The sequence below is a fragment of the Zonotrichia albicollis genome, chromosome 14, assembly GCF_047830755.1.
Source record: "Zonotrichia albicollis isolate bZonAlb1 chromosome 14, bZonAlb1.hap1, whole genome shotgun sequence".
NCBI classification, from domain to species: domain Eukaryota; kingdom Metazoa; phylum Chordata; class Aves; order Passeriformes; family Passerellidae; genus Zonotrichia; species Zonotrichia albicollis.
In genome coordinates, this window is record NC_133832.1 from 20,772,242 (window position 1) to 20,787,309 (window position 15,068).

Sequence of the window (15,068 nt, forward strand, 5' to 3'; positions counted from 1 at the left end):
GCTGGGGGGCTGCACATATATATAATTTATGCTGCGCATGCTTGAGACTTGATGATGTTTGGGCAGTTCGCATGGAGCCCATGCAGCATGGGTGCTTCGGCACTGCTCTCTAGGGTGACAGGGCCCAACAGACAGCTGGTACAGGATTATTTTAGGCTGTGCTCAGTCACTAGAGATGCCCTTTGGGAGTTCAGTACATTCAGTTTCCTCCCATCCACTAAATTTGTTTTTCTGTTTGGCAGAGGAATCTATCTAAAGTGACACCTTGCTCTGGGAAAACATGGTATTGGGAGCTAATTGATTCCTTTATAATTCTGAGCATAGAAATATTTTATTTTTGTGTGGGAAAGAGATGTTATTTTATCCCTATCTTAGGTGGAAAGGTCATAAGCAAGAGCTGTAATACTGTTGCATTCCAGAATGAAATGCTGCTTGATAATATTTTTATAAGCCTGTGCTGATTCCAGCATTAGCCTTTTAGAGAGAGATAGATGGGGAAAACACAAATGTCCCTGGTCAGATACAAATCCAGAGCTTACAAATCCTGGGCTGGGGCAATGGAAGGAGATGGGAGTACAAGAGGTGAGGATGAAGGTCAGGGAAGCAGCCACTTTTCTCAGGGTTTTGCTGTGCCTAATTTGACCCCACCTAGAAACCAGGCTGGCGGACAGCATGAATCAGCAGTGAATTCTTGGCATTGGGCTCAGCCAGGTCCATGGTGGCTCACAGGGGACCCTGGGCACTCCTGCTGGACCCTGTTTTGGGGAGCACCACATCTGAGTTGGCTCACATTGGCTCAGTCAGCTCCATTATGGCTCCAAGAACTTGAAAACATCCTCTGTGCTTTCCTGGACAGCCCAGCTGCTGCCTGCTCAGCACTCAGTTTTGCACCTCCTCAGTAAATAAATTGTGATCTGTAGCATATGACCACAGTGCAGCTGCTTGTGCAGCTATATTGTCAGACCAATAACACACAGTCCTCTGACACAGCCTGTGATAACTGAAGCCCCTCCCAGATACCAAGGCACCAAAACCACCTTGTTTGCACCAGTTTTCTGCTGAAATCCTCCAAGTTTAATGATATATGCTAGCTCAAAGGAGTACCAAACCAAATTCTCAGTGGGTCAGTGACTAAGTGGAATAGAGCCCTGAGCCCAAAACATGCAATGTTTTAAACCAGGCACTGCAGGAAAACAGAACACAGAAAAAAGTGGTGCAACAATGCCTTTACTCTGGATCATACTTGGTAAAGCCTGAAAGAAAATGGGATTAAAAACCACAAGACAGTAAAAAATTCCAGTGATGAGTGAGTGCTTGCCAAAGGCTACATGCCACATGGGTACATGAGGTGTCCCTTGCTCACCTGGGATGTGACAAATTAATTGACGCCTGAACAGAAATGAAAGCAAATGAAAGCTCATGCTCCCTTTGAAAGCGATGAGCATTCCTATTTTTTTAAAAATATATGTAACACTTTAGGTTATTCTTTCACAGCAAAAGAATCTCTCTTGTTTGTCACCACAGTCTGGGGCTATTTTTAACACTGCTAATGAGTGACTAAAGCAGGGTGGAGTAGCTAAACTAGCTTGCTGCTCCCAGCCACCCACAAGGTTTTTCTGACCATCAGAGGTGGACCAGAGCCAGCTCATGCGAGGAGTCAGAGCAAGGCACCTCTCAAATGTCTGTGTCCTAGGACACAGATGGTGGAAAAAATGCACACCCATTCCTGCAGCTGAGTAAAAAAAGGCCTAGACTCCACACAGGGCAGGTATGTCCAGCGCTTGACTTCAATCTCTGAGACTAATGGATCTCAGAGATGCATTCATCTCTGACCAGAGCTCATAAAGCATGTAGTTGGCATCTCATCTGTCCATCAGAAAAAGACAGGAGAAAAGCTACCTGTGCAAACAATTTATTCCTGGATTAGAGGACGCCCAATTCAAGGAAAGTAGTGGTTTCTCACAGGGTCAGTAAATTAATAGAAAATCATACAATCATTATGGTTGGAAAGACTTCCCAGATCATCAAATCCAACCACTAACCAGCATCACTGTGTTCACCATTAAACCACAGCCCTGAGAGCCCCACCCACCCACTTTTTGAACACTTACAAGGATGTAACACCTGGCCCCTGTCTGTTCTTAGGAATGGTCTTGGCAGAGGTCCATTATCATTCAGGGGATCAGAAGCTGTTGAAAGGGGAACATCCAGCATCCCTTCTCCCATCACCTCCAGGACTGTTGCATTCAGAGGAGGGACCAAAGATAACTGGAAAGCACCAGCTTAAAAATGCGGGTGTTAAAGTGGTAAGCACTGCTGCCGATCTCTTGTCCCCAGCAAGCCTCTCTTGTTGAAAGACAGGCTGAGTTAACATTCAGGCAATGCAGTCAAGCCTCCACTCAACACTCACCGCAGCTGCCTCAACCATAGAGGCAAGAAAGCTCTTCTGCAAGGTTTTATTCCAGCAGAGTAACACAGTTGCTAAAGGACAAACCCAGGGAAAAGAGGATGAGCTGCGTGGAGCAGGAGCTTATGAAGAGGAAGGGGTGGGGAGCAGGGCTAAGGGCTGGCCAGAGGGGCCTGGCCTCCAGGGGAAGGGGGGTGGCCACCTGGGATGCCAAGCCAGTGACAGGGAAGGAGAAACCCGAGGAAGTGGGAACACCAAGTCCATGGGGGAGATAGTTTTTCTCCTTGGTAGGGATGACTCTATGGTAAGTGGCTAATGTTTCCAAGGCTGAGGGGATTGACCAAGGGGGGAGAGCTCATGGGATGCTACACCAGATGGCAGCTGCTGGATACAGCATCCCAGTTGCCAAGTCCTGGCCAGTAAGGAGAGTACGTGCCGAATGGGAGTGAAGACAGTCATTGGAGCATGACAACAGCAGGGCAGCACAGGAACACTGCAACATGCTGGGCTTGAACATCCCGAATGCAAGAAACACTCCACTCCAGACAAACAATATTCTAGAGGAGCCTGTATGTGTATCTATATTGTTTTAATGTATACATGTATAAAGAGAAGCCTACCTGATGTAGGAAACTGCTGTGAAATGTTCAAAATTCTCTTATACTAAATCATTAAAGGCAAATTGCAGTGATGGGTTAACTATGTTTATTGCAGAAGAGCAGTGAGATGCCATAAACCCGGGCACACTCTGGCGCATGGTGCTGTGATGGTATTAGACAAAATGCCAGAATAGCAGAGCCTCTGGGCCGCAGCCCTCTATTCCATCCTCCTTCCTCTGAAAGCCAGGGAAGAGAGAAAGCACCTGTGTGCCTGGTGTGGAGCCTGCACTGGCAAGGGGTCCAGGGACCTTTGGGCTATTTGGACACTTGTTCCCTTTCCCCAGGTCTGCCAGACAGCTGGACAATGAGGACGCAAACCTTGCAGCAATGGCTCAACATGACCCTGTCAAGGCAGAGCCATTAATGCCTCCCTGTTCTTGCAATAAGTGACATACATTTAAAAACAAGGGGTTCCCCCCCCCACACTGTCCAACTCCACTTGTCTGATTCACCAGAAATAAGGGTTTTATAAGTAATCTTGTATATTCCCAGCCCCCCAAGGGAAGCACTACATTTAAGACCATTTAAATAGACTATCTTTTCAGACCTTGCAGGGAAATTAAATAAGTATTGTCCTTTGGAAGGGATGGAAGAGGAAGGAAAAAAAAATCAATATTTTTAAGAATAGAATTATAGCATATGCCAGTATGACAGATTTACATGATACAGGTAGGAAATCTTTGCTATGGTTCATAGAGGAAGTCAAATTATATTACCATGTAGCCTTAAAATCAGGTAATTAAATGAGTTGGGATAACAAAACTACTTGGACAAATATTTTTAAAAGAGAAGAAAGGGATTTTTTGTAGAAATATTAAAAAGGAGTGGGTTTTTTTCAGTGCTTATCTATAGCGAGACAGGACATTGGTGTATCTTTTATTAGTTTAGTTAAAACAGTTCCCCTTGTGATCTCAGATTGATGTAGAACATGTAACTGCTAGAGCAAACTTGTAAAATTAAAAAAATAAATCCTTTTTAAAAAAATCTCAGTTTGAGAATTAGTACCACAAACTCCTGATGTTGTTAAACTCATATTATTTATAAAATTACACAAGGTGTTATAACTGGAGCTGTGGCAGCAGAGATATCTGATATAACAGTCATAAACATTTATACCAGTTCAGGATTTGTCCTATAAAAATCACAAGCTCTGCCATCTCAAAGGTCAAATTGCCTTCAGCAACTACATAGAGCTGTCAGAAAAAGCTAATCATGCTCTATTATATTATATTAATGTATAACCAATGGAGAAGGAAAAGATAAACCCACAGAGCTTATTTACAAAAGGAATCTCTTACATCTGCAGAGAGGCTGGGAAAATAGAACACTCCTAACCTGCAGATTTTTGCTGAATGGTATTTTAATTGCACCCAATGAGAACCAAGGTTTCCTCTCAGAGCTCCTGTGAATTCACTGCTTTCTAGAGGATGATGATACATTAGTGAGAGGACAAAACAGAGCCTTCAGGCATAAGTATATTATATACTTCTGAAGAGTATCCCTAGGAATTGCAAATATGGTCATAAATTGCAGCACTTTCGCAGCATAAATAATGTGCTTTGCTGGCCTGTGGTTGAAGTCTCTTGCCAGTGGCCTAAGACTGTTTTAAACAGTCTTATATGTAGATATCAAATCAAGCTAAGAAGGTCCAGCATTGAAATATGCTAACTGCATCCCTGCATTTATGGGTTATCAACTGCATTGATAAGAATTGCTCTTCTTATCAGGAGTGGTAAATTAATAAACATAGAAAGATTAAAAAGGGCAGGAGTCCTTTCAAGAGACCTACATGAAAAGTCTTAAATAGACAATATATGGCCACAACAAACATACTGCCCAGGTTAATACCTCAAACATTAGAAATCATTGTATAGAAATGGATTATTTTGTCATTCCCCACACAGTAAATAGTACATGTATTCTTCCAGCTGAGAGAAAAAACACAGGATAGCTGCAGTTCATTTCTTCTTGATTCACAGTTGCAAATAATAAAAGTTCACAGAAATAACTTTCTCTTTCAGAATAAAGTAGAAACATTCAGTTGCTAGAAGTACAAATCTCGTCTTCTGTCATGAATCTGAATACCTGAAAGACACAGCAGCATCAGGACAGTCAAACAGCACAGTCCTTGCAATGTCTTAAGATGTTGTGCAAATAAAATCGCACCTTTGAGTTTGGTGCTAAAGAACCCTTACTAGAATAACCAGAGCGACCTATTCAAAGTATGCCCAAAACATTGCACATCAAAGAACCAACAACGGTTGGTTGTACCAAGAGACTAATAAAAATAAGAAAGCCTGAATGCTTTGGGAATAATTTCTTAGAGTATGGTGGGTTTGTTGGTGCAAACTGCAGCAGTGCTACCACATGCATGCTTGAGGTATAAAACAAGGGCTGTTCTATCTTTCTGGGATCTGAAGCTTGGACAGTGAGTGCAAAACAGGCATTGGGAAATGGCAGTCTGAAGGTATAAGCACAAAAACTAAGGTGAAAGGGGTAAAAAAACCCCTATGTATCTCATTTTAATATAATGTAGTGGGGTTTTATTCTTCTTTATTAATGTAGTTATGGGAGGTGGTGGTTCTATCTGGGGGGAAAATGAGCTTTTGAAATACAAAAGCAAACAAGGAAGATCTTCAATACTACATGCATAAGCAAGACTGCTGTCTGATTTGTTCTAAACCTGCTGGTTTCTTTACTCACCTGCAGTGGCATGGCTTACACTGGGATTTTCTGAGCCTTGGTAAGAGCTTCCTTTCCTCTCTTAAAAAAAACACAAAACAAAACAAAAACTACTGGGGATGAGCAGAGATTCAGCACAGAGCTAAAAGCAGACCATAGTTACTAAAGAAACCTTGTGCTTTTGCAGCCCAGCCTATAGCACAGGTGCTGAGGAGCTCTGTGCTGTCTGGCACAGCAACATACACTTCCATAAATATAAATATCAGCTGTTCTTACACATGACACAGAGCAAGAAGTAGTATATTTAACAGATAGAGCCAGGAAACAAGGACTGCTGCAGCTGAACTAAATGTACATATCCTAGGGATTTGCCAAAGACTCCCTGTGAGCATGAATCAGCCATTTCTTATTGATCCTTGTTGTGTTGTTTGATAATCACAATTTGATGGCATTACATGTGTGGTGCTTAGAGGCTCCGAATATTCAGAAAGGCCCTGTATACATCCTGAAAGAAACAGCTTTAATTGGTAATGGTTGGAGAGTACTGGCCTGTTTCATTTAATTTTCAATTTTTTCCTCACTCATTTTCTTTCTGAATTTTTGGGAAAAGAAGTCCACTGTTGTTAGTAGTGCTTCCCTGTTATCAACACAAGACTAATTTCATGAAATAGCTCTTTTTCTGAAGGAGTCAATTCCTGGGGCTCCCAGGAATTGGGATAGGCTTGCATTGCCCCCTTGGGGGAAGAGGGCACCTTAGCTTGTTCTTAAATGAGATCCCAGTTCAGATGGTGTCTTCAAAGAAATTAAACTCTCATTCACTACCTACACAAAGTCTAGGGTGAGTGCCTGTGCAACACATACAGAAAACCTCTGCTCATATACCACAAGCAGACAGCTTGCATTCCAGCTGAAGATACAGACACTGTCCCTTTAACATGAACAGACAGGGCATTAGACATTCTAGCAGTAATGAGTTAGCAAAACACATACGGTCAGGTCCTCATAACAACATAGATCTGTTGTATCCTCAAAAGAGGAACTGTAGATAAACTCCTGCTTGTATCTGCAGGCAGTCTTTAGCCCACATTCTGCCAAATTCCTGCTGATGCAGTTTCGAAACTTGGTAACTAGGAGGTATTTCACAGCTGCTTATTTTTCAAAACCTAAGCCTCAGGATTGCTTCACATGCCCAATGTTTTTTGTTTAGAAGAACCAGGAAGGACACACCGTATTTTTCCAGCAGACTCCCTAAACAATTTCACAATCCTTTTCCTTCCAGACCAGTGTCAAGCTACCTGACTGGGGAATGCCCAGGAATAGCAATGCAGATGTACCCCAACAGGCATCAGCACTTTGGCCAGGAAGCCTGACCCCAGAGACCTTCTCAAAGGCAGAATTACTCACAAGAGAACATTTTATCCAGCAGATCTAGATGCTGTGGGGACATAAATGAACTTCAGGCATCTTTCTGCCGTGCACTGGTAGTACCTCGGATTGGGATTCCTAGTAATTGTGGATAATAAGCAACAATCACCACTGTGTGAATTGCATTAGCTCTGGGAAATCTGCAGAGAGCAGCCATAGCCTTCGGCAGCCAGAGGAGCAGCACCTCATGGCAAGGAGCTCCTAGCCAGGGGACAAGGCAAGGCTGGTCCACCAGCCCCTGTACCCTCACCATTCCAGCTACAGACAGGGACTGGGAGGGAGAAAAACCCCCTGGCCATGCTGGTAAGGGCTGCAGTTTCCCACCCTGTACTTGGAACATAATTAACAGCCTGCACAGTGGAGAGGCTGCTCAGGGATCTTTCCTGGCCACCCCTTTCTGGTCCCAATGAGGGAGCATCTGATATACGCCACACCTAATACCCATGCTTATCAGAGATTAAGATAGCACTATGAATAATGCTTATAGTCACTTAAAATACCTTTCCAATGTAAGCCAGAGGTGAAATATTGTGTGAGCAGGCACATTTTTTTGCACATTTTTTGATTAATCCATACTATATGGCTAATTGATTCCAAGTACCACAGTACATACCAGGCTTATCTACTGTAAAAGATTTCTGTGAGTTTGCCAGAAGTTGGATCCGGCTTGAAAAGCTTAGCAACAGATGGCATTATTCTGTCACTTTACATCAGATGTCATGAAAGAATAAAGCGATAGTGTTTTCTTACCTCCCCCAGGAGCTGAACTTTGACTCATATTTTGTAACCTCGCAGGTCCAGTCATACAAGCAGAACTTGAGTATTGCTTCATGGTGCATTCTTGCATGGATGTTAAGCACCTTTCCTGTTGCAGAAGGCCAAGAAGAGAACTGTATTTCCTGTCAGAGATCAGCTCATCGGCTGCATGCAGGTCAGGGAGGGTGTGAGGATACACTGAACCAGTGACACTGGGAGTCCCAGTTGGAGGGAAGGGCCATAAATCTGCAGGTTGAGCTGGATGACTCCGCAGAGGCGATGGCTGGCACTGGCCTACCACACCAGCAGCAGAAAAATTCAGAGCAGAAGTTGCCATGCTTGTTGAAGAAGATGATGGATATGGTTTGTAGCAATGCGAAGAGAAATTCCACTGATGGGGAGACATGTTGTCTACTTAAAAAGAGAAAAAAAGCATCTGAAGTCTCATCATTTCTTACTTTTTTCCCAAGGCAAATTCCAGTGGACTTCTAAGGGAATGCTGCCAGATTGCATATTCATTTTTGCAGAAACACAAAATCACTTTAATGCTGCTTATCTTAAAAATCAACCACAAATTCATAATAAAAGCAGATTAAACCACCACCATCAATCTTTCTACTAAGTACTTATACTGTAGTATGTGCACTACAAAACCACCAACTTAGGCAGGTTTTTGACAGCTGCAAGCTTAGACAAATATATTTTTGTGAAGATTACAACTTAAGTCATAATGCACTTATTGCATTCAGCAGTGATGGGGACACTTGGCTGGAAAATGATGACCTAGTCCTGTCAACAGGACCATGGAAAGCTTAGGAATCACTCCACTAATCACAGGGATTTATCCAGGAATTCCCAGCTACATATCCTAGGGCTTTACAAGTATGATTCTCTTGCTTTCTGTTTGCACACAATTTCAAATTTAAGATCAAGGGATGTTAAATTCCTTAGTAAAAGCCAGTCATCCCATCCAACACCAGGCCCACACAGGGAAAGGAGCTCACCGTTTTTCAGGACAACAGTCTCACCCCTGTGCTTTGTGCTCAGGTCTTGGGGGTTCTTGACATTGCTGAGAGCTCTAGAAAAATGTTCATCTACCATGCTGTTAATGTCCCCTTGGAAATAGGTGAACACCACGCTCTGAGATCCCCATTCTGTTTTCACAGGCTCTTTGCTTTTACTCAGCTTTGGGGAAAGCTTCCTTGTTTCTTCCATTTTCAATGACCAACAGTCCCTGCAAAAAAAAAAACAAACAAAAAAAAACCCCAAAAACAAACAACAAAACCCAAAAACACAAACCAAAAAAGCCAGACAGGGCAAAGAGACAATATTCAACTTCAAGTGCCTAGTGAGTGGCGAGCTCAGCTTCCTCCCAAAAATGGTAGGGGCCAGAAGAACACTCATTAGTAGGAGTAGATTCTCTGTTTTTCTTCTTTTTCCATGCACCTCTTTACTGATTTTCCTATTAGATACTTCTAAAATGAAATACTTGGACAGAATTGGCATATCTACCCACCAGCTTTCATTTCTCACCCTGACTTTGTAAGTCTGGGCTTAGGATGTAGTACTGTGCAAGTGTGCCCTCTGAAAGAACTGAAACACTTAAAAAAATAATTCAGAGGTGGCACTATCCCTGAATGAATTTGGGGGCTGAAGTTATCAAAATGCTTTGTCCAATTTAGGTTTTTGTGTTGTTCAAAAAACAATGACAAAGTGAAAAAAAAACAAACCTCAACAAAAGAGGAGCAACAAAAACCCCAAACCCCACTATACTACATTAGAGCTGAAATTAATAATTTTTAGATAAGGTAAAGTCTGAAGTACCTTAATCACTTTCAGCACAGATCTCCAAAACAAAAAGACTTTTAAGAGCAATTAGTTGCTTCACCTGTTGAAAAACAACATTCTGATTAAATAATTGGAAATTCAAATCCTGGCTAATTCAAGTAAAAAACCACCACAAAATGACAACAAAACAAATAACCTTTTCTTGTTTGAAACAATTTACCTAGGAACATGGTGGTTCTGCCAGCTGCTTAAAATTTTGGAGCAAGACTGCTAAAACACACACTGTGGGTCAACCAGAATGTAAGGCTGACAATCCAGAATTTAAGGTAAGACAACAGGTTTAAGGCAGGAATGCCTTAAACTAAAATAGTTTGCAGGAAGTCAACAGAGGCTCTCTTTTATTCTCTTTAAACATCTCTGCAGCCAGGTATTGTAAGAGTAGGACAAGGAATGTCACTACTTGCCCTGGAGAAGTATAATTTTAATGCATTTTTACAGTTTCTGGCCACAAGGGAGCAACTTCCCAGCCAGAGCTCACAAGTCCTTCTCTAATCAAAATAATATTTAGCAAGACTCAGGCTACAAATGCAGTGAAGTGCCTGTTGTTTCTATTCCATTTTCCAGTCTCATTGTCAGGTCGTGACACTGCATAGTGTAATTGATTTAGGTAGCAAAAGGAAGGCTGTTATTTTTCAGAGATCAGGGCAACCTTTAGCCAATAGCCAGCCGTACTGCATAAAACATCATGAATCATTAGATATATGTTTCCATCCAACTAACTCTGTAATACACACCACTGCTTAACGCAGTTGAACACATTTATCTGATTTCTTTCCTAGTCATACATCCCCTAATCCTCAAAAGCTTCCCAATAAACACCACACTCATCTGCGTCTCAAAGGATACCCTGAAGTGCCTGCGGAGTCTGCCTTCAAATGGTTTCTCAGAATTTTCTTGCACATGAAAAAAACTGCTCAGGCTGCAAGACAAGTATTCAGAAAGTATTAGGAAGCATGAGGATTAAGGTTGTCAAGCCATAATCTATCCCCATTCTGATGCTTAAGCCTTCGCCTAAAAACTTCTTGTCCTTGTTTATCATTTGCTTCCATATTTAGTTTTTCTTGTTTACCTCCATCTCCCACCACCATGTGCTCTGTTCAATTCTCCCTGACTCATGGTCACTTGCTCAGCCAGGCCTAATCTGTCACCAACCGCTAACTCATGTCCAAACTCAGGAGCTCCTTAGTCCTTATTTTAAAATTTCTATTGCTTTACCCCATCCTCCTAGATTCACCTAAACACAGCAGTGGGAGCAGGAGTGCAAGGTCACTGATTCAGAAGACAATGTTTCACAACTTTAAAACTGACCCAGCTTTCCCAGACATAGAAAACTTTAAGAAACACTTCCTCCCACTTTACAGGCACCTTTCCAAGGCCCATGAGGGGAAGCAGGAACTAGCACAACCCAGCCACACAACTGGAAGGACTTTGAGCACAGGAAGAGATGCTGTTTTTTCCCAGTCTTGTTTTAGAAAGCAACCTGCAATTTGGGTTAAGAAACTTCACAATTGCTCAGCCAGGGGCCAACACTTGTCATTGAAAATTCCAATCCAAGAATTGGCAAAGACACGAGCAAACAGATGGCCTGAGAAAGGACAAGAAGTCATCTTGACAGCAATAAGCAAAGCAGCTTTTCCTACTCTGCACCAGCACTACGCATCAACATACAATTTACAAAGCATTAGTGCTGGCCCAGAGGATCACTTTTCCCATTCTTCACTCAGTACAAGCCATTATGTCTTTGTACCACTTTATCAACATGCTTAACTAGCTCCTGACATTTATTCTGGGCTCCTTTAGCATCATTTGTGTGCAACAGCTTGTGTGATTGTGACCAGTTAAAATGCTGGAAAAATAAAGTATTTTAAAGGAAAAAAGGTCATTTATCTCTTTTTTCCCAGTGTTTCCCTTAAAAACCTCTTGCACTTTCCAACAAGTAGGCAAAGGAAGGCTAGGTATAACATAGGTTACATCTCAGTCCTCTCAGTGATTGTATGGGCATAAGGATTCTAACGTCCCAGGAGACAGGAATTGGCAGCACTATAGTCTTCACTACCTGAACTTCCTATTATTCCATCACCCAGCACGAGGTCTGCAAATGGCAGAAATCCTTCTAACTTGTGACTGACACAAACCATTGACCAAAATAGAGTAGAAGTGGAACTCAGGATGAAAGGGACTCAGCTCATATATCTCACTACTCTTAGAATGGGTTAATAAGGGCAAAATAGTGCAAGTTATTTCTCCTTCAAGTGGACAAGGACCTATGGTCAACACAGGCTTAAGAGTGGCGGCTGTTGACAGCTCACCACAAGACCTAATACTTTACAATATTTTCCACATTCCCCACATTTGCCAGCAGTACTAATTTAGCAGTACTGGAGCATCTGACAGGGAACACTTCATTCTTGATTTCATGTAGCTCAAAACAGTTTTAAAAACAAAAAACTCCCACTTCTCAAGTATTAAACCACAATTTAACAAGCAGGCATTTCCTGTCAAATAAGGGAATAATTAAGGGAACATTTGAGGAAGTCAGTGAATTGTCCTACCTTAACTCACTGTCAGTCAGATTTTCCAGATGAGCGACACTCATGTTGTGTCCAGCAGATCGGGATCCTTCCTGGGCCCGGCCAGCTCTGTGTGCACTGCAGCGACTGCAGAAGACAAGCCACGTTCATGAACTCCCCACACTTTCTAGCCTCCAGCTGCACTGAATGAGGCGTTTCCTTCAGCCTATCTGCTAAGAATGCATGAAATGCACTCCAACGAGTCAACCAGGTTAGGAGGTTTCAGGAATGAGGAAAATAGGATTGTAAGTAGGTTTAGGTTTGTTTTTTTTTTTTTTTTTTTTTTTATGACAATGTGTATACAATAAAGAAGATACTGTGGACTTTGGAAAAGTCTGGAGTAAGATGATAAACAAGATATGGCAATGAACCAAACTTGCCCAGAATGATAAAGGATTTTTCCTATGTTACAGAATATTCACTCTTAAACTGGTAACAATAAACACCTATGAGAAAAAGACCTGCTTCCAATCCAGATAAACTGCATAATCAATTTTCTCACTTTTCTTTGCTGGATCTGTTTTAGTAACTACAGGGAAGAAAAAAAAAAATCATTCTTTTTCTTTAAGGGCTGTAGCAGGAAAGAGGTTTTTTTGTAGCAAGTTTACCAAAATTAGCAAATTTCAACCATTCCAGAAATGCTGAAACAGGGTCAAACTTGCCAGTCTCAGCTGGAAAAAACACACTGAGGAACTAGTCACCAAACTGGTGACATTATGTCTTTTATAGAGTAGCTTAGGGGTTTGTTTACTCGCCCAGAAAGCTGGAGAACACAATCCAATTCCCTCTGCCTAAATATGTATGAATCCACCCTCTGCCCTTCCCAGAACAATTTAACTACCAGGCTGGGAGAGTTCCCGTGACGGTGCTTAGTCTTTTATTGACACACTGTTTGCGCAAACACGTTTTCATTGTGAGACAGACTGGATTCCAGTCCACCAGCAGGGCAAGAGTCTTCAACATCTGCACTGCTCTTTCTCTGACTCCCTTTTCTAAACTGTGTTGTATGGCAGAGATTTCCTTCCGCTAAAGCTTTTCAAGACCTTATTTGAGATCTTCCTCCCGTGCTGACAGTTAAAGCTCTCGACAGGTTAAGATGGCATCAGTTTAAAGCTCCTAGAAAGAACTACCAGGTAAAATGGGATTTTCATCCCTATTCTTCAGTACAAGAATGGAATGACTGATTTCCAGTGCTTTTGAAGCATTCAAAGTGTTAAAACGCTGAAGAAAAAAAATTGAAAACCTTTGAGAATTAAAAATTTAAATTCTATTTGTCCTTATTATAAACTGCTTCACAATCTCAATTTTAACTGCAGTGTCTGCAGTGATCCTTCCTGCTCCTTTTCTCTCCATGCAGGTCCATTAACATCCCAAGCCAGGAAGAAGGCTGAAACCAAATCCATAAATAGGGAACAAATACCATATTTCCACTTAAAGTTCCAGCAACTTGTCTAGTGGGTCCAGCTGGAAGCTCTGGCACATTAATATATGTGGCTTATAAACTGAAGCTCCTGTACACCAAATGCTATGGTATCTTTTACTGAGGAAAAAAGACAAATATGTTACCTTGAAACTAATCAGCAGAGACTTGTTCTGTTCATGAGTTTGTTTATTAAAAAGGTAGTATAAAACACAACCCCTTTAAAAAACAAATCAAACGAAAGGTATTCTCAGATGCTGTCACAAGTCTAGATATTATTCAAATAGCACTTTGCTTTGTAATGTTGCTTTTTTAAAGGATAAATGAAAATGATTAATTTATTGAAAGAAAATCACCTGTCAGAAAAAATTTTGAGTTTAGTTACTGAAAAGTTTAATCTAACAATATACTTTTCATATTACAGAATGAGCAAAAAACCAGCTTGCTGCAAAAGATTTCATAATTCTATAAATATTTTACAGAACTTTCAGAGTATTCTGACAGTAAGATGTCAAACTATAATGAGCACTACAATACACACAAGTCAAATCAACACAAATACACAACTCACAGAATTCATTTACCATACTGCAGTATGTTTTCTCAAATGCAGAAATAAAAATAAGAATTTTAAAATCCAATTAAAATCCATAGGAATACATGGGGTTTTTTTCAAATTTGGTTTGGTTTAGTTTCAAGAATTCCAGGTATGAATATTGATGAAAGACAAGTTTGGGTTTCTATGAAGTATCCAACACCTTCAATTTTCTTAAGTGAATGAAGGTAATTATTTTTAACTGTTAATAGGTTAACCTTAACTGAATAATGTGTAGGATGTGTTTTAGCTGAAATGCACTGCACTTAACATATTGAAGGTTTTAAGTGAATTGCAATCCTTATACAAAACCTAAGCTGTACAAGGGAGTGAAATTCAATTAAAAAAATTTTAAAAGCCAGCAGGAGAAACAGATAAACATTTTGATGCAAAATGAAACTAATTCTCTATTTACACCAGTATACAAACATTTGAGAACTTGCAAAAAGATATAACCTTCTAAAAAGCCTTTTATTTTGAGGCTTTTTATCTCCAGGTGTCTACATTGGCCATGCTCCTCCAGCCATGTCATGTCTGGTGAATACCTGTAACTCCATAAAAACTCCTTTCTGCAAACCACTGAATAGCATTTGATTTTAAAGCAAACTACCAATTTATCCTGAAGCTCAGCAATTATTTTTGGATGGCTCAGAAAGCGATTCTGCAAAATTATGGTGAAGGATTAGTTAATACACTGTCATATTGT

The 15,068-nt window shown here is 41.1% G+C and overlaps 1 protein-coding gene across 3 annotated transcripts; it reads right to left on the reverse strand.

The window, feature by feature from the left end:
- Nucleotides 1-422: 422 nt before the first annotated feature.
- Nucleotides 423-13,996, reverse strand: VGLL1 (vestigial like family member 1). Of its 3 annotated transcripts, XM_074551450.1 has the most exons (6): nt 12,330-13,996; nt 9,754-9,817; nt 8,934-9,163; nt 7,924-8,343; nt 5,770-5,829; nt 423-5,151 (listed from the first exon to the last, which is right to left on the reverse strand). In XM_074551450.1, exons 3-6 carry the CDS (start codon nt 9,142-9,144, stop codon nt 5,111-5,113), a joined length of 732 nt encoding a protein of 243 aa, XP_074407551.1. In that variant the 5' UTR covers nt 9,145-9,163; nt 9,754-9,817; nt 12,330-13,996; the 3' UTR covers nt 423-5,110. The 3 variants fall into 3 exon arrangements, with proteins under 3 accessions (XP_074407551.1, XP_026654154.2, XP_074407550.1); XM_026798353.2 differs by having other exon boundaries at nt 8,934-9,817; XM_074551449.1 differs by having other exon boundaries at nt 426-5,151; nt 7,924-8,340; nt 8,934-9,817.
- Nucleotides 13,997-15,068: the final 1,072 nt, after the last annotated feature.

What these genes read in the sequence shown, in the direction of transcription:
- VGLL1 (XM_026798353.2), bottom strand. Translation starts at nt 9,435, where the DNA reads ATGCCAATTCTGTCCAAGTATTTCATTTTAGAAGTATCTAATAGGAAA. An exon ending in GACTGTTGTCCTGAAAAACG is followed by an intron (nt 8,344 to 8,933) that starts GTGAGCTCCTTT and finishes TCTCTTTTTAAG; the next exon opens with TAGACAACATGTCTCCCCAT. An exon ending in AAGTTCAGCTCCTGGGGGAG is followed by an intron (nt 5,830 to 7,923) that starts GTAAGAAAACAC and finishes GTTTTTTTTAAG; the next exon opens with AGAGGAAAGGAAGCTCTTAC.